The sequence below is a fragment of the Petromyzon marinus genome, chromosome 18, assembly GCF_048934315.1.
Source record: "Petromyzon marinus isolate PM22_M1 ecotype Great Lakes invasive population chromosome 18, UKy_Petmar_22M1.pri1.0, whole genome shotgun sequence".
Lineage (NCBI taxonomy): Eukaryota > Metazoa > Chordata > Hyperoartia > Petromyzontiformes > Petromyzontidae > Petromyzon > Petromyzon marinus.
The window spans coordinates 2,657,482-2,679,177 of NC_133684.1; the positions used below are offsets into that span (position 1 = coordinate 2,657,482).

The window sequence follows — 21,696 nt, forward strand, 5'->3', positions numbered from 1 at the left end:
GATGATCAGTTAATTTAAATTTTAAACACTAGATCACGAGAACAATTTTCAAGAGCGCTAAGTGGATGAACAAACAATCATAGAAATGGATGTATGAATTCATTGAGAAATGAATGGATAGAGAGTTGGGTGTATAGCCACACTAATATAGATGCCTTAATGGGTGTATTCGTGGAAATACATCTGGATGAGTGGATGTATTGATGGATGATCAAATAGCCGTATGGATGAATCGCTAGCTTCAGACAGCATTGTAGATCACCGCGCCACCGCTCCAATAGACAGATTGCCTCGTCACAGATGCAAAACTTTACCCGGGCAGTTAGCGTGAGTGACAAAGCGCTCATTGAACACATTTAGGGACGTAATCGAGAATTCGGATAACGATATTTGAGCACTTTGGTAGCAAAACAGAATAGCGATGGGACGCAGGCAACACGCGTTGTGACAAATTGTACAAACATTTGCCCGCACGGGGCTTCCCGCGTGCTCAACAGGCGCAAATATTGTCTCTCAGTAAGTGGCACATGTTTATATAGAGAAGACTGGCTCCAAGGCACTACTCAAACTACGAACACGGTGGAAGGGCGATCGCGCAATGAAGATTTTCAACGCGCCGTGCCTGCAGAAAAGGTAAGGTCTTAGTAATCGCTCATCCAGGTGTGGCCGACATGCATGTGCCTCTTTAAACAATAGCAGTTAATATAATAATGAATGATGGTTTTACAGAACCATGTCAATCTACTTTTGAAAGAGGGAACCTCTACTCAGTGTTTGTCATGGGGGGTTGTTTGACCATACTTCACCATGTTGGTAGTGCAGGTTTATGAAGTGTTGCTCGCGGCGGGGGGGGGGGAGAGCCCACCCAATGATGTTAGCCGTGGTTGGGAATCGACCTTACGTTGCTGGCTTCAACGCGCGGTGCGTTAATAATCAAACGTGCCATCGGTCTACTTTTGCATTCATTATAATGATTTTTGGAAAATATTAATGGATGTAAATCCTGCATGTCTACATGTGTATGTTATTATTTATATGCTAAAGATAATAACTAGTGTCGAATGAGCCATGAGAAATATCATAGTCATGTAAAATATAATTGAGAGTATTTTAATGCTGTAGATCAGTATTAATAAAATCTAAGGTTTGAAAATACTGCCAAAATGTTAGTTACCCTTGCTGCTGATTATTATGGTTACAGATGACAATAACGATGGGTGAATGTTAGCTGACAATGCCAAGTCAACCCTGGCTAGGATGTGAATTGTGAACTCATCAATGGAAGCCCCTGCAGCTCCACCAACAGACCTGCAACCATGACATTGCCTAACATTTAAGCCACCACCACCATCCACACACCCCCTTTGCATTGCTCCACGGGAAGCCCTGCAGGGCCCACGGACTCAGCAAAGGAGACGATTGCCTTTTCCTCCTCCACGAGTCTTCACGGGGTGGCACGGGCAACTTCCGCGCAGAGCCGGGCACAGAGGGCCTTCTGGATGATGGTGGTGGTGGCGGGCGTGGCCATGGCGGGGTGGCAGGTGGCTCTGCGTCTCGCCGCCTACTACGCCTGGCCCACGAGCACCTCGCTCACGCTGCACTACGTGCGGGACCTCTCCTTCCCCGCCGTCACCTTCTGCAACTACAATCGGTGATGACGGGGCGCGATGAACACCCGTGTCATCCATCACAAGTGTACCCCCGGCACGTCCGTGACGTGCGTCCGTGCGTGCTCACTCCGCTTCAGTATTGGTTCCGTAGCTCGCAATACGTGCATCATATCATTTGAGTAAGATTATATTTTTTATTATTTTATTGTTTCCCTTCTACGTGACTTTACAGAAAGAACCAAGAATATAAGATTACACTTTTTTTTATTGTCTCTCTCCTATGTAATATGTTTAAATGACCTCGGCAACTGCTGGACGTTGCTTCGTTCAGCTCAATGTGAAATACATTATCCTTGTATTGAATCACAAACATTGAATCATGGCAATTCACACAGTCGCCAAATTGGGTAAACATTACCCCCTGCCATATATACACGTACTGTGAATCCATCTTTGTATCTACCCATTTATCCAAACATCCATCTATACAACTGTCCAATTATCAGTCTCCTAATCCATCCATTCATCGACCAATCCATTCATCAAAGATGAGCAGCTGATGAAAGCCACGCGAGTTGTGATGCTGCTGCAGATTCTGGAGGACGGTGGATGGATTTTGTATGGGTGATGGATTATTGCTGAGTTAGTGATAATGGATGGGTGGATGACGGGTTTGGTGAATGACCGGTTGATGGATAAGTGATGGCTCGTTGATAGATGGGTGGGTGGTGCGATGGCTGGGTGATTATGCGTGGGTGATTGCTGAGTGACGGGGGGTGTTGATCGACGTTCCATTAATGGGATGGATGGGTGGAAGCGTAGTGATGATGACGACAGTGACAACAACGATGACGACAACGTGAACGGTGACAATGACAGCAAACGACGACGGCGATAATGGCAACGTGAACCACGACGAAGACAATGACGCCAAACACCGAAGACGCGGCCTGTGCGTGACAGGTATCGCCGCAGCTCTTTGCACGGAACCACGGATCTGCTGGCCGCTCTCAGCATCCTGTCGGCCGGCATTGTCGACGAGTGGCCAGAGGAGGTGGGGGACGAGGTGCGCCGCTTCTGGGATGAAAACCTCAACTTCAGCACGCGCACCTTCACGCGCAAGCACGGATTTCAGCTCAACTCAGCCTCGCTGCTCGAGTGCAACTTTAACTCCAGGCCTTGTGGACCTCAGGTGGCCAAGTCCGGCTTCAGCGCTTGTGGTTCAGATGGCAGATGCCCCCTCCCCCCTCGGCCCCCCCCCCCGGCCCCCCCCCCCGGCCCCCCCGCGAGCGCGTGTCACGATGCACAGTGAAGGCGTTCGCCGTTGTCTCAGAGCCATCGCACACGTGGCTGGGATGGCTGAGCCGTCAGTGTGCTGAGCTGGCACCGCTGAGGACCTGGGTTTGACTCCGGATAGCCGCCTGTGGTTGAACCGGGTTCTATCGTAGTCATGTTGATTCTGCACTTTCTTTGTATAGATTACAGCTCTCCGAAATGATTGGTTTTACTGTCACGCTCGGAACATTACACTCTGTAGCAGGGGGTGAGAAAAGTGCTGTCTGCTACTGGGCGGAACAGCGGTCACTTGAAGCGATCTCAAAAGTACTGGACACTTGTGAAAAAAGAGCTTTATAGCTCATCGGATTCCACCAGTATACATATTTTGATTCTGAGTAGCTCTGTGATATCATTTTCTATTGACTGTTCTCTAAAATCTTATTGGACACTTGTGTCTCGTGACATTATACTGATCGCACAATCGGGATAGAATTGGAAAAAAATCTAAGAAACAACGTGTCTTCTTGACCCTGAGCCAGCGGTCAATTAAATTCTATACAGTACAAATAATTGAGCTCAAATGCAGTGAAGAGCATCAGGATAAATTCAAAAATTAATGAACGCTCACCAGAGGAAATAATGAATTAGGTATAGATAATTTTATTCATAACCAGGTAAGAGCCCATTACAATAAGGTGATTAATTTTCAAGGAAGCCCTGATGTTCAGCAGACATTTGTTTACGGAAACCAACAGGGCTTCATTTCAGCTGGGTCTATCCGGCGCAGTCACCTGTGAAATGTTTCAACACGCTGCAGCACACCACATCCAGAATACCTCTCGCTCTGGCTGTGGCAAATAACTTTACGTGCCTACTCCAGTCCACCGATAACTCAAACATATTCAGCGAGAAATCAAGATCTGAGTACCACTATTCTGGAAATTGATGATACGTGAAAAACAGCCTTCATATAATCGTCATCATCATCACCATGAGTTTAGCATAATGCACGTTAGCAAGTCAATTAAGCGATCTTGTATTTTGTTAGGAGGTTGAACTATGCCATAAGAAACAAAACATTGGTTTCATGGTTTTTCAGTTATTGTGAAAACTCGTGCAGTATGTTCGGACGGACGGACAATTTTTTTATACACATTTAGCGACAAGCGGTCTTTGCACTTGCTTAAAATCGTAAAAAAACGCGTTCATGTCACTGCCCAAACCCAACTGACGGCACACCACCCCACAGGATTTCCAGCACGTGTTCACAGAATACGGCAATTGCTACACATTCAACGGCGGCTTCAGTGAAGAACAAAGATCGCTCAAGCAGAAGACAGCCGGAGCTGGGAAAGGCCTCCAAGTCCTTTTTGATGTGCAGCAGGTGACCGCAAACTTGAGTGGTGCCATCATCAGAAGTTTCATTATCATCATCATCATCATAATTTTCAGTGGGTTTTCATCAGTAGTGGTTGTTCATCGAATGATGCTGGGTGGTCTGATGTTATAGGCAACCCAGTAGCAAGTTCATCATCATCATCATCATCCATGATCTATCCACTGCTGTATTCTGGGCTCCCCAAGCTGCCACCATCTCTCACGACTCATAAAATCAGGCAACACACCACTGATTACATTCAGAAATCCCATTTGGTAATAAACTACAATGTTACTTTAACTGAATGTAGTGAAAGATACCCTAACTTGTTTATTATATACATCTGTGTAAATAAATAATTACTGGTACTCGGTGAAGGTGTGCATAATGAAAAATATATAAACATATTTTTGGCATGCTTCTTTTTCAAGAAAATCCGGGTAAAAACAAGAACGATTTAAACAATTATAAATTGCAGCAATTAAAACATGCAAAATTATTCATATTGGAGTGAAAGAATCAACTGGCTTATGACGTCTGTCATCACAAATATGTGCTTCACTCTGATTGCAGCCCTTATACCGACATATAAACTTTCCACTGTACAGGTGTCACCATATTGCAGCTCTAATATAACGTTAATTCAGAACTTTCTTCACAACATCAGATAACAAAACAATATCGAATAGCTCACTGCTGTTCTAATATCCATTTGTGCAAGGGCGTTGGCCATCCTTGATCATAGCAAACATCTGCCATATAGTGGAAACGTGTGGAAAAACATTGCGCATAAAGTACTAGTAGGGTCATGTCCCATTCACCATGCATTTTTTTTATTGCCTCGACATAAGAGATGTTAACTTCCTCGCCTGGTATACAGGATGTCGTGGGGTTTGATCCCGACCCTGATGCCTGTGTATTTGGAGTTTGCATGTTCTCCCCGTGGTTGCGTGGATTTTTCTCCGAGTCCTCTGGGTTTTCCCTCCACATTTTGAAAAAGCGTTTGGAGTATTCGGCTGCTATACATTTCCACGTGATAATCCACTTCATGTGGCTGTCATTTGTGGCCAGGTCGCTTCTGAACAGAGCGATATAGCTCAGTAGGCCTTACCTGCTAAAATAAAAACAAAATGTGCTTATCTAAGTCATAGTTTATAGCTCACGTTATTATTGAAAGCGTCTTCGCTCTCACGTGTCGTGATTGTGCACTCATCACGGGAGTGTGCTGTGTTAATTGCGAGGCGTGCAGTGGGACTACTGGGAGAACCCTGAGTTGGGCTTCACGGGGGTCGGGATCCGTCTGGTTGTGCATGACCCAGACGAGCCCCCTCAAGTGGAGGCGCTCGGTCTGTCCATTGGCGTGGGGACCCAGGCGTACGTGTCAGTCCAGCACACCAAGGTGTGTACACACGCATGGGGCACGGGACAGAGGTGCGAGTAGGTATGTTCGTACGAGTGGCATAGCGCGCTTGGCACTGGGAGCCCTTTCACTTTCCAGTCCACTTTCCTGTCCTCTGGGTGACTGGCCTGTGGGCCCCAGTGTAGTTGAACAGTCTGCACACATCGATAGCTATGATTAATAAGAAAGTTTTTGGGGGTTAAATCGCGTAAGTACATTTGTGTCGTAAGCCTCCACCACCCGACACAGACAGTAAGGGTTGTCACGTAGACAAAACGTGCCAATTAGTGACTACATTTACAATTTGAGTTCGACGTTTTGCCGGTAATTATATCCAGCATCATTGAGCCACAATCGTGAAGCAATCCACCTGCTTCCGGTCTTAAACCTTACTGGCTGTGTCGGGTAGTGGAGGGTTACGACATTTATACTTACATGATCTAACCCAAAACCCCTTATTATGAATAACATTGGTCATGGAAACCTACGTGTTAGATAGCTTTCATGTTGGTTTGCACGCTTCGCTTCAGTAGCCACTCAGCTGTGGTAGAAGCCCAAGATCACCTTCCAGACTATGAGATGTCACGCTTTTTCCTTTGCTGCGTGCTCTTCATGGAAGGCAAGAGCTTTGCGTAACCGTAATGGGGCTTGTACAGTGTAGTGCATTGAATAATGAGGCAACCAAGCAGCAATTTGTAATAGACCACACTGCTAAATAGACTGGGAAAGTCTAAACTGCTCCAGTATTTTGCGCAGTGGCACATTGGTGGTGTGCGGGCGCTTGGCACGCGGTAAAACCATTGTGAGCTCAAGTCCCGGTAGGAGGTAGACACATCGCTTTACGCTTTCAGGCTTGACCAAGAAAATATTACCACTTTATGGGAAGTACACCACGTTTGTCCTATCAATAGACTCACTCCTGCCATAAAAAATGTGAAATTTCTATTTACGGATGTTAAAAGTCCACCATGGACCTGCACCCACCACCGCCCTCCCCAGTTTTTCCCCTCTTGTCTTGCTCGACTCCTTCACGCGCTTTCCGCTCCGGCAACTCGAAGCCTCCTGCCAGAGCTCCCTCCCACGGCTCCATCCATCATTAGTCTCGACCACGATACTGTTGCCATTGATGGCATTTTGTTTGCCGAGTCTCGTCCAGAGCATCAACCAACAGTACCCGTGGGGGGACTGCGACCCCAGCAAAAAGTTGCAGTCCCCGGCGCCTTACAGCATGGCGCGCTGCCTCCAGGAGTGTGAGGCTGACTTGGTGGAGAGAATTTGCGGCTGCAAGCCCTTCAACTTCCCAGGTGCGTGCACATCACGCAGCACAACGACCACAACGCACGATTGTGTGCGGTTTTTTTTTTACAGCGCGACATGCGCCCAAATGGATCTGTTGTTGTTATGCGCCCTGCCTTCGCAACTTCGTTCCGAGCCGCGTTGGGAATGCGGGCCCACAGTTGAGTCCCTTTGAAGTCGAACTTAAAAATTTGTTTGCGACAAAACGGAGCGTAGATGCGGCACAATATTCATCGTTTCAAAAACTGCAGGGCGCTAACTTCATAGGAGAAGGAGCGACCTCCCCCTCTAAGAGAGGGCGTTAGTAGTGAAGAGATTACGTGGCCATTATATGGCAGCGCAGCAAGTAGGTTCATGACCTCGACACCAATTTTGAGGCACCAAACGGGGAGACTTGTCAGTGTGCCCCGGGTTGAATGGTGGCACACAATCTACATCTCAGATGATGTCAATTTACTCAATCGCCTTGCATAGTCACAATATTTAAGGTCTCCGTGATAAAGTCTCGCGCCGTAGGATATGCGATGAAGCGCACACGTGGCCCACAGTTTTGGAGGCTAAAGTTGGCAGCTCACGCAGGTTTTGCGGAACTCGCCAAAACCCACCGGGCCGCGGAGTGACAATTTGATGACCATACAGCGAAGTTGGTTCGTGAACTCGTCTCTGTGCTGGAAGCACCGAGTGCTGTCCCCTCGTGTGCGTCGTGGGTTTTCCCCGGGTTCTCCGGTTTCCCTGCCACGCGAATCGAAATGGTCAGGATAAAGGAATGGGACAAACGTCCCAATGTTGGATTCTCGTGATAAGGATCCTTGCGGTTCAGCGATGCCTTCCTGGATGGAGGATATCACCGCCCGCATGAAATATCACAGAGCTCTCACCTGGACGAACATGCATCAATAAACTTAATGGATATTATCTCGGAAGGTGTGTCCTCATGCCCGACTGGAGACGCTGCTGTTCTTGCTGCTGCTGCTGCTGCTGTTGTTGTTGTTGCAGGTGACATAAAGGAGTGTTCGTTGTACCAGCATTACCACTGCGCCCGAGACGCGTTGGGTACGTGATGCCCTCTGACACATGCGTGTGGTTGATTGTAATGCATGGTTTTCTGACCACGACAACCACCACCAAAAGTGGGCGATTGAGAGTGGTTGTCTTGTTGTGGTGGCGGTGGTGGAGTTGGCAATGATATTGGTGCTGCTGCTGACGGTACTTTGTGATGGATGCATGCCTGGTGATCACAGTGATGACCAACTACGATTTCGGTAATGTATTCCGACTGCCGTGAACTTGTCCTGAAGATTGTCGGCGTGTTTCAAGCGAAATGTCGCATATCTGATTGATAAATTCGATTGTGAGAACTGTCCTTCAACTCCCGGTGAGCTGAAACAACAACAATAATAATAAACTCCACGTTAAATGCGTCTACAGTGAGGGAAAAATATATTTGATCCCCTGCTGATTTTGTACGTTTGCCCACTGACAAAGAAATGATCAGTCTATAATTTTAATGGTAGGTTCATTTGAACAGTAAGAGACAGAATAACAACAACAAAATCCAGAAAAACGCACGTCAAAAATGTTATAAATTGATTTGCATTTTAATTAGGGAAATAAGTATTTGACCCCTCTGCAAAACATGACTTAGTACTTGGTGGCAAAACCCTTGTTGGCAATCACAGAGGTCAGACGTTTCTTGTAGTTGGCCACCAGGTTTGCACACATCTCAGGAGGGATTTTGTCCCACGCCTCTTTGCAGATCTTCTCAAAGTCATTAAGGTTTCGAGGCTGACGTTTGGCAACTCGAACCTTCAGCTCCCTCCACAGATTTTCTATGGGATTAAGGTCTGGAGACTGGCTAGGCCACTCCAGGACCTTAATGTGCTTCTTCTTGAGCCACTCCTTTGTTGCCTTGGGCGTGTTTTGGGTCATTGTCATGCTGGAATACCCATCCACGACTCATTTTCAATGCCCTGGATGAGGGAAGGAGGTTCTCACCCAAGATTTGACGGTACATGGCCCCGTCCATCGTCTCTTTGATGCGGTGAAGTTGTCCTGTCCCCTTAGCAGAAAAACACCCCCAAAGCATAATGTTTCCACCTCCATGTTTGACGGTGGGGATGGTGTTCTTGGGGTCATAGGCAGCATTCCTCCTCCTCCAAACAGGGCGAGTTGAGTTGATGCCAAAGAGCTCCATTTTGGTCTCATCTGACCACAACCCTTTCACCCAGTTGTCCTCTGAATCATTCAGATGTTCATTGGCAAACTTCAGACGGGCATGTATATGTGCTTTCTTGAGCAGGGGGACCTTGCGGGCGCTGCAGGATTTCAGACATTCACGGCGTAGTGTGTTACCAATTGTTTTCTTGGTGACTATGGTCCCAACTGCCTTGAGATCATTGACAAGATCTTCCCGTGTAGTTCTGGGCTGATTCCTCACCATTTTCATGATCATTGCAACTCCACGAGGTGAGATCTTGCATGGAGCCCCAGGCCGAGGGAGATTGACAGTTCTTTTGTGTTTCTTCCATTTGCGAATAATCGCACCAACTGTTGTCACCTTCTCACCAAGCTGCTTGGCAATGGTCTTGTAGCCCATTCCAGCCTTGTGTAGGTCTACAATCTTGTCCCTGACATCCTTGGAGAGCTCTTTGGTCTTGGCCATGGTGGAGAGTTTGGAATATGATTAATTGATTGCTTCTGTGGACAGGTGTCTTTTATACAGGTAACAAGCTGAGATTAGGAGCACTCCCTTGAAGAGTGTGCTCCTAATCTCAGCTCATTACCTGTATAAAAGACACCTGGGAGCCAGAAATCTTTCTGATTGAGAGGGGGTCAAATACTTATTTCCCTCATTAAAATGCAAATCAATTGATAACATTTTTGACATGCGTTTTTCTGGATTTTGTTGTTGTTATTTCTGTCTCTCACTGTTCAAATAAACCTACCATTACAATTTTAGACTGGTAATTTCTTTGTCAGTGGGCAAACGTATAAAATCAGCAGGGGATCAAATATTTTTTTCCCTCGCTTTACATGTAACGATGTATGGCTTTGTCAGGTGGTGGACATGTCTTACGATATAATTTTTGACAAATAATTACGTGACCTAACCAAACATTTAATTATTCATCATGAAGATTTTGCCGATGCTGCTTTTGCTGTTGCTGCTGAGTGTGCTACTGCTGCTGCTGCTTGTGCTGCTGATGCTTCTGGTGAAACTGATGGCGCTGCTGATGCTGCTGGTGATGATGGTGCTGATGGTGATCCTTATGACGATGCTGATGATGATGATGCTGATGATGACGATGCTGATTGGTCGGTGGCTGAACACTTCCGGGCTGTAGTTCTCTCGCAGGCGCAGGGGATGTGCACGGGGGGGTCGCACTTGTCGCAGTGCCCCGTGCCGTGTCTGCACAAGAACTTCCCGTCCTCCGTGTCCTACGCCACCTTCCCAAGCCTGCAGGCAGCGCAGCGCTACGAGAGATCCCTCAACTACAGCCTCGTCTACATGAGGTGCAGCCCCACACAACCTCACCTACACGTGGTGCAGCCCCACACAACCACAGTCTCACCTACACGAGGTGCAGCCTCACACAACCACAACCTCACCTACACGTGGTGCAGCCCCACACAACCTCACCTACACGTGGTGCAGCCCCACACAACCTCACCTACACGAGGTGCACCCGCACACAACCACAGTCTCACCTAGACGTGGTGCAGCCCCACACAACCACAGTCTCACCTACACGAGGTGCAGCCCAACACAACCACAGTCTCACCTACACGAGGTGCAGCCCAACACAACCACAGCCCCACACAACCACAGTCTCGTCTACACGTGGTGCAGCCCCACACAACCACAGCCTCACCTACACGTGGTGCAGCCCCACACAACCACAGTCTCACCTACACGTGGTGCAGCCCCACACAACCACAGCCTCACCTACACGTGGTGCAGCCCCACACAACCACAGTCTCACCTACACGAGGTGCAGCCCCACACAACCACAGCCTCACCCTACACGTGGTGCAGCCCCACACAACCACAGCCTCACCCTACACGTGGTGCAGCCCCACACAACCACAGTCTCGTCTACACGAGGTGCAGCCCCACACAACCTCACCTACACGATGTGCAGCCCCACACGACCACAGCCCCACACAACCACAGTCTCACCTACACGAGGTGCAGCCCCACACAACCACAGTCTCACCTACACGTGGTGCAGCCCCACACAACCACAGTCTCACCTACACGAGGTGCAGCCCCACACAACCACAGTCTCACCTACACGAGGTGCAGCCCCACACAACCACAGTCTCACCTACACGTGGTGCACCCGCACACAACCACAGTCTCACCTACACGTGGTGCACCCGCACACAACCACAGCCTCTCTCTCTCTCTCTTCCTCCCTCCCTGTCACCAAAAGCACAGTCTCAACCTAGCCGGATTGGCGTACAGCCCAAATGAACCATAGCCATCACCACAACCACAGAATCTCCCCCTCCGTTTTGACACAAAGGCAGCAACAACCTCTCCCTTTCTTATCCACACAACCACGCTCGTTGTTTTCCCTCTCCTCGGCCACAGGAACATCCACCTCAGCCTCTCCCCTCTCCCCAGTAACAACCGCGATCAACAGCCTATGCCCTAGACACCTCGATAGGACAAACGAGACGGACGTTCAAGATGAGTCGGGGTAAGAAGGGGACAAAAAGCGGAGGAGGCATTAGAGGCAGAAACGAACGAGGTTAGAACGCGTAAAGCCAGACAATGTACGAGCCATTAAATAATCTATTCTTAAAAAAGAACAACGCATCGAAACGTCGAGAGGAGACGCATTAGAAGCCAACTTAAACACACACACAGCCAATTAATGTTCGCGTTATAAAAGCATGAACCCTACACCTATGCCCCTGTGGCTAATTGGTGGTACATTTTAAGACACTCATTCACGTCGACTCATTGCCTTCGACCAACGCACCCTGAATGCGCCCACTCTCGCCAGAGCTCGCAAGCTCAGCGAGATGGAGCCTGGTGTATGGCGCACGACACTGGGCACTTGTAAAACTACGTCGTCAGGAGGGGGCAGTGCTGCAAAATCGATTTGTTGTATTGCACAGTCTGTACTAACTCTCCAGAGTCCACCTTGCTTGCCTTCATCAACCGGCAGTGACCAGCGCGGTGAAGTATGGTCAAATAACCGCCCCCACCTATCACCACGACCTGCACGGCCTGGTGATGCCCTCAACCAGCAGTGGATTGACCAAAGCGGATGTACGTGTTGTACATGGGAGCCCGCTGGGATGGTGCACGTGTTACGCGTGTCACGTTACATCACATCAAACCCCACCACGGTGCACCTCTCTTTCCACGTTGAACAATACAAATAATGTTCGCACGCAACAACCCTTCCGTCACCAATGCACGCCGGTTAATTGAGCATACTTCACCGCCGTGGTCAGTGCACGTGGGTGAACGCGAGGGTGCGTGGACGTGGAAGCATGGAAGTGCAGCGCGAGTTGAACGATTTCTTCGGTTCAAATACGATTGAACGCGCTGCACGCGCCCGATGATTGGTAAATAGGTGCCCGCACGACGTGGCGTGCCGATTCAAATTAGGACGGCGGCCTTGTTGCGTGCGTGTGTTTGTCCTGGTGTTGGGGTGTGTTTACCAATTATCAGGCACGTGCGGCACGCAAATACAAGTTTGGTAAATGCCGTGCCGTATTTGATGTGTTGCCAAATGTGACCGTCTAATCAACAGAGAAAACCTGCTGTCCATCGACGTTGCGTACACGGACCTGAATTACGCGCTCATCCAGCAGCAGAAGACTCTGCCAGAGAGCGTCTTACTCAGTGGGTGGTCCACATGACCGTGGCAGGACGTCAAGCAGACATAACAGACGCAAACATCACTCAACAATGATTGTTTATCCCCCCCCTCTCTCCGAGTATTAACTCGCACGTGTGCCACGGCTCCGTCTCACGGGGCAAAGGAATCTCCATTTTGAACCCTGCAGGTAGCAAGTACATCACACGATGTGCAAGGGGCCTGGAAGATGACTTCTCACTTAGGCACCATGTCCCGCAGACAATGATAGTTATACACGGCAGTGAAAATTATACATGTCACATAGGTGGAATTTATCCAAATCAAGTGAGAAACCAAATGTAAAAATGGATATTTTATTCGTGCAGTCATTTGTAGATGACTGCGCTGAGACCATTTGTGAAAGCAGTTGAATAACAAATAACATGGCACCGTATAATAATGCACTTTAGATTACGTAAGTTACAAAATATGCTTCGCTCAATTGTGTACACTACAGCCTGGGGGGTTGTGTTAAACAAAACCAATCCATGCCCCATCCCCGGAGCCAAAGCATATCCACACAAGACGCTGCTTTATTCCCACCTAACATCTACGGCATCACCCAGCCCACCCACTCACCTGCATTCCTCATTACCCCCTTCCCCCCCTCATCGCGATATAAACGAGCCTCCCTTACCTGCACAATCGTCACTTGCGGACGGGAGCGTGGGCAGGGGAGCTGCGCTAAGCATCACCGTATGTGCGCGCGTGCAGGCGACATAGGAGGTCAACTGGGGCTGTTTGTGGGCGCCAGCGTGATAACCATCATCGAGGTGCTGGAGTTTGTGGCTCGCAGTGCCGCAAGAGCCCTCAACGCTGCCGCTTCCTTCCTGAGCAACCGCGCAGCCACCTGCACCAAGGCTGCGTTGTCACCTCCCGTGCAAGGCTAAATGATCATCTCCAATGTCATTATTCCCCACCGCTAGCGCGGTTCCAATCCAGCTTGTGGACCGTGTCCAGGAGTGCCATGGAGTGCACGTGATGGCAATTGAACGTGTTTTAATTTTCTATACAAGAACAATCAACCTTGCTCATCCCGTTACTTTTAATACACTAGGTGAGCTACTGAGCTTGGGTTAATAATTGTAAAGTGGCCTTTTCAGTTATTAATTTCCGACAATCCCCACTCAATGAAAATCATCGTTGATAAATTAGTCATATAACCTATGACCCTCATTCAAACGCATCTAAAACATTGGTTCGTTTAGTGCTGGACAATGATCGTTTCACGTTGCTAAACAATGTATCCAGCGAGAAGCTACTTCCTAAGCAATTCTGCAATGTATAGTCAAATAAAGTTCCTTACTAAAAAATCAACATGTTCTACTCCTAATAAAAGGGTTTTCCCCTTTTTTCTGGCAACAAAACTGACACATTTTTAGAAGGATTAATGTCTGCATTAACCACAATACCTGCAGTCAAAATGGAAACAAAATAAAATTATCATAGTATGTTTTTTGTTTGCATTTTGACTGCAGGTATTGTGGTTAATGCAGACATGAATCCTTGTAAAAGGTTGCAGTTTTATTGCCAGAAAAAAGGGGAAAAACCCTATTCTTACATTTTGGTACTGGCAAAGGAGGTCGAATGATCTACTCCTGTTAACTGCTGAGGAATTAAAGACCCCCCATAAAGCCTTAACAGACTGTTGGGGGCAAGTGCTATTAGCGAACACTTATGAAGACACTAGGTACTCATTTGAGGCTGAGTCGACCTGGGAATGACACACACGTCTCCGCACTCACATGCAACGCGTACTTCACAAAACAACACATTACACATGAACAGGCCCAACCAACGGATCTCACCAGCACACGCGGCGATTGGTTCATCGGAGTGAAACAAGCGATGGAAATATATCACGCACTATTGAGACACTGAGTGAACACATTTATAAACTGAGCAGATATTCCCAGTAAGCAGTAACGCAAACAATATTAAAATGAGCCATTTATTTTTTCAGTAACAATCAAAAATGCAATATAATACATTTAACTGTAGTTTTCAGCCATTTGTCCAACAGCTCTATTACATAAACAAACGATAATAAACAACCACGAGTCGGCCAATATAAATCATTTACATTATGCATTTCGAAAGACATGAGGACTGTGGCTGGACATGAACACAAAAAATTAAAACCAAACAATGATTTTATTTCACCCTCTTTTACAATTGAACTTAAAAACTAGGAAAACATTTTGAAATAAGCAAATAATACAAGTCTGGAAAACCTGCCGCGCGTTTAAGAAACAACCTCAGCCACGCGTACACAATTTAACCAAGTTCATTCACATTCAAACTAACGCCCCTGGTTTGCGATATTTATTTGAATCCGATACAAAAGGATAAAATTGCTCAGGGCCGTGTAAAACAGATTCCTCTGCATCCAATGCCTGGTGCAGAGCTACAACATAATTTACAATGGCTCCACACTCGCCAGCGGAAAAGGGGGGGAGCGCGCACGTCACTTCTTTACCATTTCATGACTATTCATTTTCTACCGGTTACATTACACACACCGCTTCCTCAAGCACGCATTCCACTTGGTTAAGAGCTCCTTGTGACAAAAGGAGTACGGTGGCGATCCACGGCAAATATAAAAATGCATTCACTTGAAATTCAAAAGTCAAGTGTGTGCTCACAAATGTGACCACCGTGCAATCTTTGCTGCCCAGATTGCAAAAACGGGTTAAGGTTCCTTAGTCAGAGGTGTTACGCTTGCCAGAGCGGAGTGGCTTGTAATAATTTTAGTCCTAAGCTTTGTCCATCCTGTGGGGAAGTTACAAAATTTTTTTAACTTGGCTATCAATCTGTAGCTCACAGCACTTGGGGTGCGCAGTATATAAATAGCAGGGCCGCATTATATTGACGCAGAGTGGATGACGCAACGTCGCCTTATGAGAACCGTTGGGTTTGAAGGCAGTGTGTGGGAGAATGTGGTGGCTTTCTGCACTGCAGATGACAAAGCAACACTCATAATCCACACCTTTTGTAACGATATTTAAAAATATTTTTTTTGTGTAGCATCACACCAACCCTGCTTTCCCACCATGGTGCATCTGTCCCAGGAAAGGGATCATCTGTGTTTGTCTGAAGATGATTTATGAGTGACACAGTTAAGGCATAACAGTAATTCAACGATGCTACCAATACACAAACATATTGAATTTAAATGTATTTCATCAACTCCAAACCTCATGAAATGACCCCGGAATATACCAATAGATTACTTTTACACTCATAAGTGCTCATGACCAAACTGCCATTTCAGTCAAACCTAGTTTGTAAATGAACAGAAAGCCATATGGTTGCATATAGCGTTTGGGAGATTTTGGCAATGGGGTGTGAACAGCTCTTACAGCATGCTACTCCTAACACCACGTCGCTGCACACCTGTGCTTGATAAAGGATATTGCTTTTTCTCCTCCTTTCCCCGGGCACCATCCTTCTTCTCCTTCTTTTCCTTCTCTTTCTCATGATGGATATCCTGAGCGAAAGATAATCACACGCACAAAGATCCCCGGTGTAGCCTCAACAATCGGTTGGGGAAAGTGCCGTTAGCGTGCACCGATGAAGCCCGGCACGGCAAACGAGGGGGTGGGTGGCCAGCACCATGCCCGGCCGCTTTTGTCTCCCCAAGTGGCGATCTTTATACACTGCACCAGGTACTCATTTGAGGCCGAGTCGACCTAGGGGATGCCCAGGATCGGTTCAGATAATCGTCACTGGTGCTGGCCGCGAGCAGGAATCGAACTCAGGTCCCCGGGTTCGGAGGGCAGCATGCTTACCCGCTACACTACCGTTCCACACTCGCTATTTGCACATTCATAGCTCAAGTGAAAAGAAAACTCAAAGGTATTTCACTGCATTCCATGTACTTCACAAACTCTGCAGCATCAATCCCTCTGGTACATTCCTACTCGTGGAAGAGCAATGTGAACTGTACATAAATGTGCTATGAAAGAAGCGCTATCGCATGAAATGCTGCCATTTCTATTTATTTTTCCTTTTAATGCCAGTGCTTTTTGACAAATCTGTCGATTTCTTTTTTTGGAATTGGCGCTCGTGCATGATTTGTACGGAAATGATGCCTCACTTGGAAACACGGCAAGGAGAGGCTTTAAGTCGGCACGCGTGGAGGTTAGAAACAACCAGTGGGTTATGACCGTACCTTCTTCCCACTCGAGGAACTTCCTTTCTCGTGTTTTGAGAAGTCTCCTGCAATCTTCTCCTTGCTGCCAGACACCTTGGAGCTCTTGCTTTTGTCCTTGTCCCTCTCCTTGGGAGAGTCAGTCGGGCTGTTGCTCTTGCTGTGCTTCGTCCCCATGTCTTAAAATCGCGAGACAAGGATCCCCCTTAGAGCCTTAACAGACTTTTGGGGCGAGTGCTGTTAAGCGAGCACCTATGAAAGGCCGGCGAGAATCACGAGGTGGTGGGTGGCCAATACCACGCATTGGCCCCCGCCTTTGTTTCCATAGTAGCGATGATTACACAATTGCACCAGGTGTTCGACTTAGGGGAGGCTCAGGACCAGTTCAGACAATTGTCACTGGTGATGATGGCCGTGAGCGGGAATCGAACTCGGGTCGCCGGGTTCGTAGCGCAGCACGCCAACTGCTACACTACCGCCGCCCACACACACAGGTGCATTTAATGGTCTGCACAACGCGATCAATATAAGAGACACGCGCCCTTCACGAATGCCTAAGGTGAAATATTCGTGTTAAAAATGTAATGTCAATGTAAAACAGGATAACAAAGTCAATATTGCCCATTTTTCATTAAAACTTAATAAGGCAACGGTTCTTCCAAATGAAAATATTTCATTAAAAAAATCTATAGTTCAGCTGCCTACGACAAAATCACAAGGAATGCACCCGGTCTCATCGGAATGAAAAACTAGAAGGGGTAGGGCCTGAATAGTGTGCAAATTGATAACCATCATGTATGTCTGGTTGTTATAAGCTGCTTCTGGGCGACATGGTCGACGGCAGATGGCAGAGCAGTAACATCTATTGTTATACCGTACTTTATATGCCCCCCGCCTTTACCAACCCGCACCGACCAACATCAAGTATGGTCAAAGGACCTGTACGGTGTGGGGAGAGCACTCTATGTACTCGACAAAAGTGCTGTAAACGCACACATTTAGTTCTTTCAATCAGTCTTGAACGATAAAACACAAGATGTACGTGTGTATATAAACAGCTGAGATGAGCTACTTACTCAGGCCGTTTTCATCTTTCCGGCGCTTGTTTTCGTTGGACGGATCTCGCTCAGCCCCCGAATGGTCCTGTGCAATAAGGGCACAAAAAAGCAGCCCCCTTCATTAACAAAAAAATATTGGCTTACCAGCCATCATCAGTCTAATGGAGAAAGCTTGGTAGTCATTTAAAGACTGCATCTATTTTTATACTCCAAATATTGATTGCATCACAACATGTGAAAATCTATTTTCTCAGAATTATTCTTTAAACTTCCATTATTTCCTCAATCATTTAATTCTCAAAAGCAGCGCAAGTTATATGAATGTGTAGTTAATTCAATTGATGAGAAATGCCGAAGGAGACAAGAATCGATCTATTTAATAAAAATCTCAGCTCGCTCATCGTGACAGCGCATCAATTTCGTGACGGGAGGATGTTTGCATGCCTGAAGATTACCAACACTTTGAGCCAGCAAAAAAGAAAACGTACCATCTTGTCAAGGAAAACAGTGCTCCATTTAACATTCAACAGTTTGTATGACTTTTGATTTAAAGCTTTCGTGACTGCAAGGGATTCATCTTCTTTGGTTCTTTCGGTAAAGTCACGTAGAAGGCCGCTTGTGTTGTGGCCGAAACGTCGTGGGAATATTATTGTGCAATTTTATTATCAATTTATTATTTTATTCTCATTCTACGTGACTTTACCGAAAGAACCAAAGAAGAGGAGTTTGTATGCCATCGCGAATCGGGGCCGGCGCAAGACCGGTTCCATCAGACCGCATTTGCATGAAGCGGGGCCACTCGCGCAGGTGGAGCCACAGGACGGGGCGGTGGGGGGGGTGCCGTACCCGCTTGCGTTCCTTCTTGTCGCGATCGCGCGAGCGCTCGTGAAACTGCTCCCTCCTCTCCACGTCCCGCTCTCTGCTGTGGGAGCGCCCGCGGGCCCCACCCCCGCTGCCGAGCTGGTGTAGGTTTTGGAGCTGCCCGGGACGAAGCCACCAAGCACAGCACACGTTAAGCTCTCAGTGGCCGCCTCCGGCAAGCCATTCACCTGCAAACACCTGAGGCAATTGCAACTCAGCCCAAAGTTTCATCAAAAATGAGTTAACATTACCAGAATGGAAAATAACGTTGGTGCTATAACGAAAAAGACAATTGGAAATTGCTGCTGACCACTTTACATACAGCTACCAACACAAAACCCTAACGTAAGGTAGTATAAAAATGTACTTTCAGATATATGGCAACAGTAAAGACCAATGGGTAGCATTGCAAACCTTGGCTGATGGGTCTCTGAACTCTCCCTGTCCATCCTGTTGGGGGAGTGAGAAGGGGAGACGAAAGATAAAGAGACCCGAGCTGAGGAGCAGGGCGGCAGCAGCACGGCATTCTGGGAACCAGCGGTGGGCACTCCTCCAATCCGGCATGATGACGGCCATCTCCTCCCACCTCCTTGGAAAGAGGGACGGCTTGGCAGAACAGGTTAGGACTTGGGAGGAACTTTTCTGCAGAAGAACGATGAGATGCAGCCGACCTCCAAAGCAACTGAATTTGAGAAAAGTCCAGCTCTTTCGACTCATGAACTAAAGCTCCAACCCTCGAATCGCCATCGTTAACCCTAAAGCAGCTCGGCGAGTTTCAGATCCACATCTGAGTTTTGGTGAGCAGCAAAGCAACGTTCACAACCTGCTCATGGTTTCAAGTTACAGATGACAAAAATGTAGAAATATACAATGTCAGCAAGTGCACGGTGACTACTTCAAAACTGTGGACTTGACTACTTCAAAACAATATTTACATGTATGCCTGAGAGGCATGTAGCTGCCTTTAGATCATTATCTTGACAATATGAGCACTATTCCAGTGTCACAACGTAAAAAAAAAATTACAAATGCAATTCAATGGAATACCGGCGTCACATTGCAACATTTAGTTCAGGAAGCTTATGTCACACAAAGATTAAGAAAGTCACAAATGCTTAAGTGTAGTTTAAACTATGTTTGGGCCTCAAACATTGAAGTTACATTTTCACAGACTAAAGCTTAACAAAGGTCCATTGTTGCAAGAAAATACATTCGATTACATTACATGTAGAAAAAAATGTAATAAACACAATGTACATTGAGGTATTGATCACAATTTACTGGATATAAAATCTTAAAAACATTTTCCCAATAACCATCCATTTTACGTCGCTTTTAAAATAATCTACGTTCATAAAAAATCGCGTGACGCAAAACACAAAGTGGTTCCGATTTACAAAGCGAGTAAAGTGCACACTGAGCGAGTAGTTTACCTACTGCACCCCATCCCTCAACTAACGCTCGTGCATGTGGCGGAATCATAGTGCGATACTTATAATGTTGGGAAGCAAAGCCGCCCTTTAAATGATTATCGTTGGCAATCACAGCACAGCATTTTTTTTAGCTCCACAGACAGCGCCAACCTGATCAGGAAATCTTCCAAACTCACGCAGCTCGTGGTCTCCCTCAACCGGCCGTACCGATGGCAAATCACGCCACGACAGTGCCAGGGTTTTATTTCATTTTTTTTTACCCTGGGCTCCACGCGGCACCATCGCTCGCTCAGCGCAAGGGCCATCCATCGCCTTTCTCCAGCGGGGAGGGGAGGGAAGTGCGGGCCGGCTTGGGGAGTGGGCTTTGCTGGACACGGCCGGCGCGTGCGGCGACATCCTCAAGGGTGGAGACGCTACGGAGGAACCAACGCCAGCAAGAGTCCACAGGAGCTCGAGCGCCGGAGACACCAACCATTCGGCGATGGAGGAGGTGGCTGCCTACAGCTGTGGATTTTCTATAGGGGGCTTTTACACACTGGAATGCTTGGCGACTCCTGGCAGGACTTCTTGAAGGAACTTAAAAATGCTCAGGCTCAGAATGCTCTCATGGTATTTTGGGAGGAAAAATAAATAGGTGACTATGGAAAATGAAAAATATATTTTAGAGGCGGCATCCTGCGCATCATCTTCCCCTGGTCTTCCACTGAAAGGCACCGAAGGCATCATCTTCTTCACTCCTTCCTCTTCCTCCATCTTCAGCTTCATTCTCCTACAGCAAACTGGCACACTTTTCTTGGCTCTTTTTTTTCTTGACGATTGCACTTTTTGTAAAACGACTGGGACCCGTGTATGTACAAGGCACTTTTCAGCTCTGGCTCCAACCAAACTCCGAAAATATTTTTTTCTTTTTTTTTCCACAATATATAACTATATAATCTAGGTCCATTAAAACTTTTTACAAGATCTATTTTAATTTTAATTTAAGAAAAAAGCCTGATCTTTTTTTAAACGGCTTTGTATTCCATTTCTGCTTTAGTCCACAAAACACTGAAGAAGGCGTGATGGTTGAAAGGAGACCTGGTCGCCCGAAAAAGCTTCATCCTTGTAGAACGCGTTGCAAGAATACTTTAAAAAATGAATTGCTGGGATGACCAATATTTCCGGGTATTTCCTGCAGAACTCCAGACAGCAGCAGCTACTTCCGAGGAACCCCTCTCTCTCTCTCCCCTTCTTCCCATTCTCGTGTTGTTATACGATACTAACCTTTACAGCGGAGGCATGGGATGGCGAGGTGTGGCTGTCGAGCTTACGCCGCTTTTGCTCTGCAATGACAGAAAGGCACAAAGCA

At 47.1% G+C, this 21,696-nt stretch overlaps 2 protein-coding genes across 7 annotated transcripts in view; one reads left to right on the forward strand and one right to left on the reverse strand.

The window, feature by feature from the left end:
- The first annotated feature begins 598 nt into the window (after nucleotides 1–598).
- Nucleotides 599–14,484, forward strand: ASIC5 (acid sensing ion channel subunit family member 5). The gene is made up of 9 exons (XM_076067755.1): nucleotides 599–633; nucleotides 1,385–1,651; nucleotides 2,574–2,802; nucleotides 4,138–4,272; nucleotides 5,516–5,665; nucleotides 6,822–6,969; nucleotides 10,078–10,474; nucleotides 12,736–12,827; nucleotides 13,558–14,484. The coding sequence occupies exons 1-9, from the start codon at nucleotides 599–601 to the stop codon at nucleotides 13,731–13,733; spliced, it is 1,629 nt and encodes a 542-aa protein (XP_075923870.1). The 3' UTR covers nucleotides 13,734–14,484.
- Nucleotides 14,485–14,780: 296 nt separating this feature from the next.
- The window catches only part of THOC2 (THO complex subunit 2), a 32,455-nt gene continuing 25,539 nt past the window's right edge, over nucleotides 14,781–21,696 (reverse strand). For 3 of the 6 annotated variants that reach the window (XM_032956488.1, XM_032956487.1, XM_032956490.1), the window contains exons 32-37: nucleotides 21,612–21,670; nucleotides 19,330–19,365; nucleotides 18,901–19,032; nucleotides 18,073–18,139; nucleotides 17,018–17,175; nucleotides 14,781–16,333 (exon numbers count right to left, since the gene is read on the reverse strand). In XM_032956488.1, the coding sequence (XP_032812379.1) occupies nucleotides 16,202–16,333; nucleotides 17,018–17,175; nucleotides 18,073–18,139; nucleotides 18,901–19,032; nucleotides 19,330–19,365; nucleotides 21,612–21,670 (584 nt within the window). In that variant the 3' untranslated portion in view covers nucleotides 14,781–16,201. Of the gene's footprint in view, nucleotides 16,334–17,017; nucleotides 17,176–18,072; nucleotides 18,140–18,900; nucleotides 19,033–19,059; nucleotides 19,114–19,329; nucleotides 19,366–21,611; nucleotides 21,671–21,696 lie in introns of those variants that run through there. The other 3 variants (XM_032956489.1, XM_076067786.1, XM_076067785.1) reach the window with 2 other exon arrangements.

What these genes read in the sequence shown, in the direction of transcription:
- ASIC5 (XM_076067755.1), top strand. Translation starts at nt 599, where the DNA reads ATGAAGATTTTCAACGCGCCGTGCCTGCAGAAAAG. An exon ending in GCGCCGTGCCTGCAGAAAAG is followed by an intron (nt 634 to 1,384) that starts GTAAGGTCTTAG and finishes CTCCACGGGAAG; the next exon opens with CCCTGCAGGGCCCACGGACT. An exon ending in ACCTTCTGCAACTACAATCG is followed by an intron (nt 1,652 to 2,573) that starts GTGATGACGGGG and finishes TGTGCGTGACAG; the next exon opens with GTATCGCCGCAGCTCTTTGC.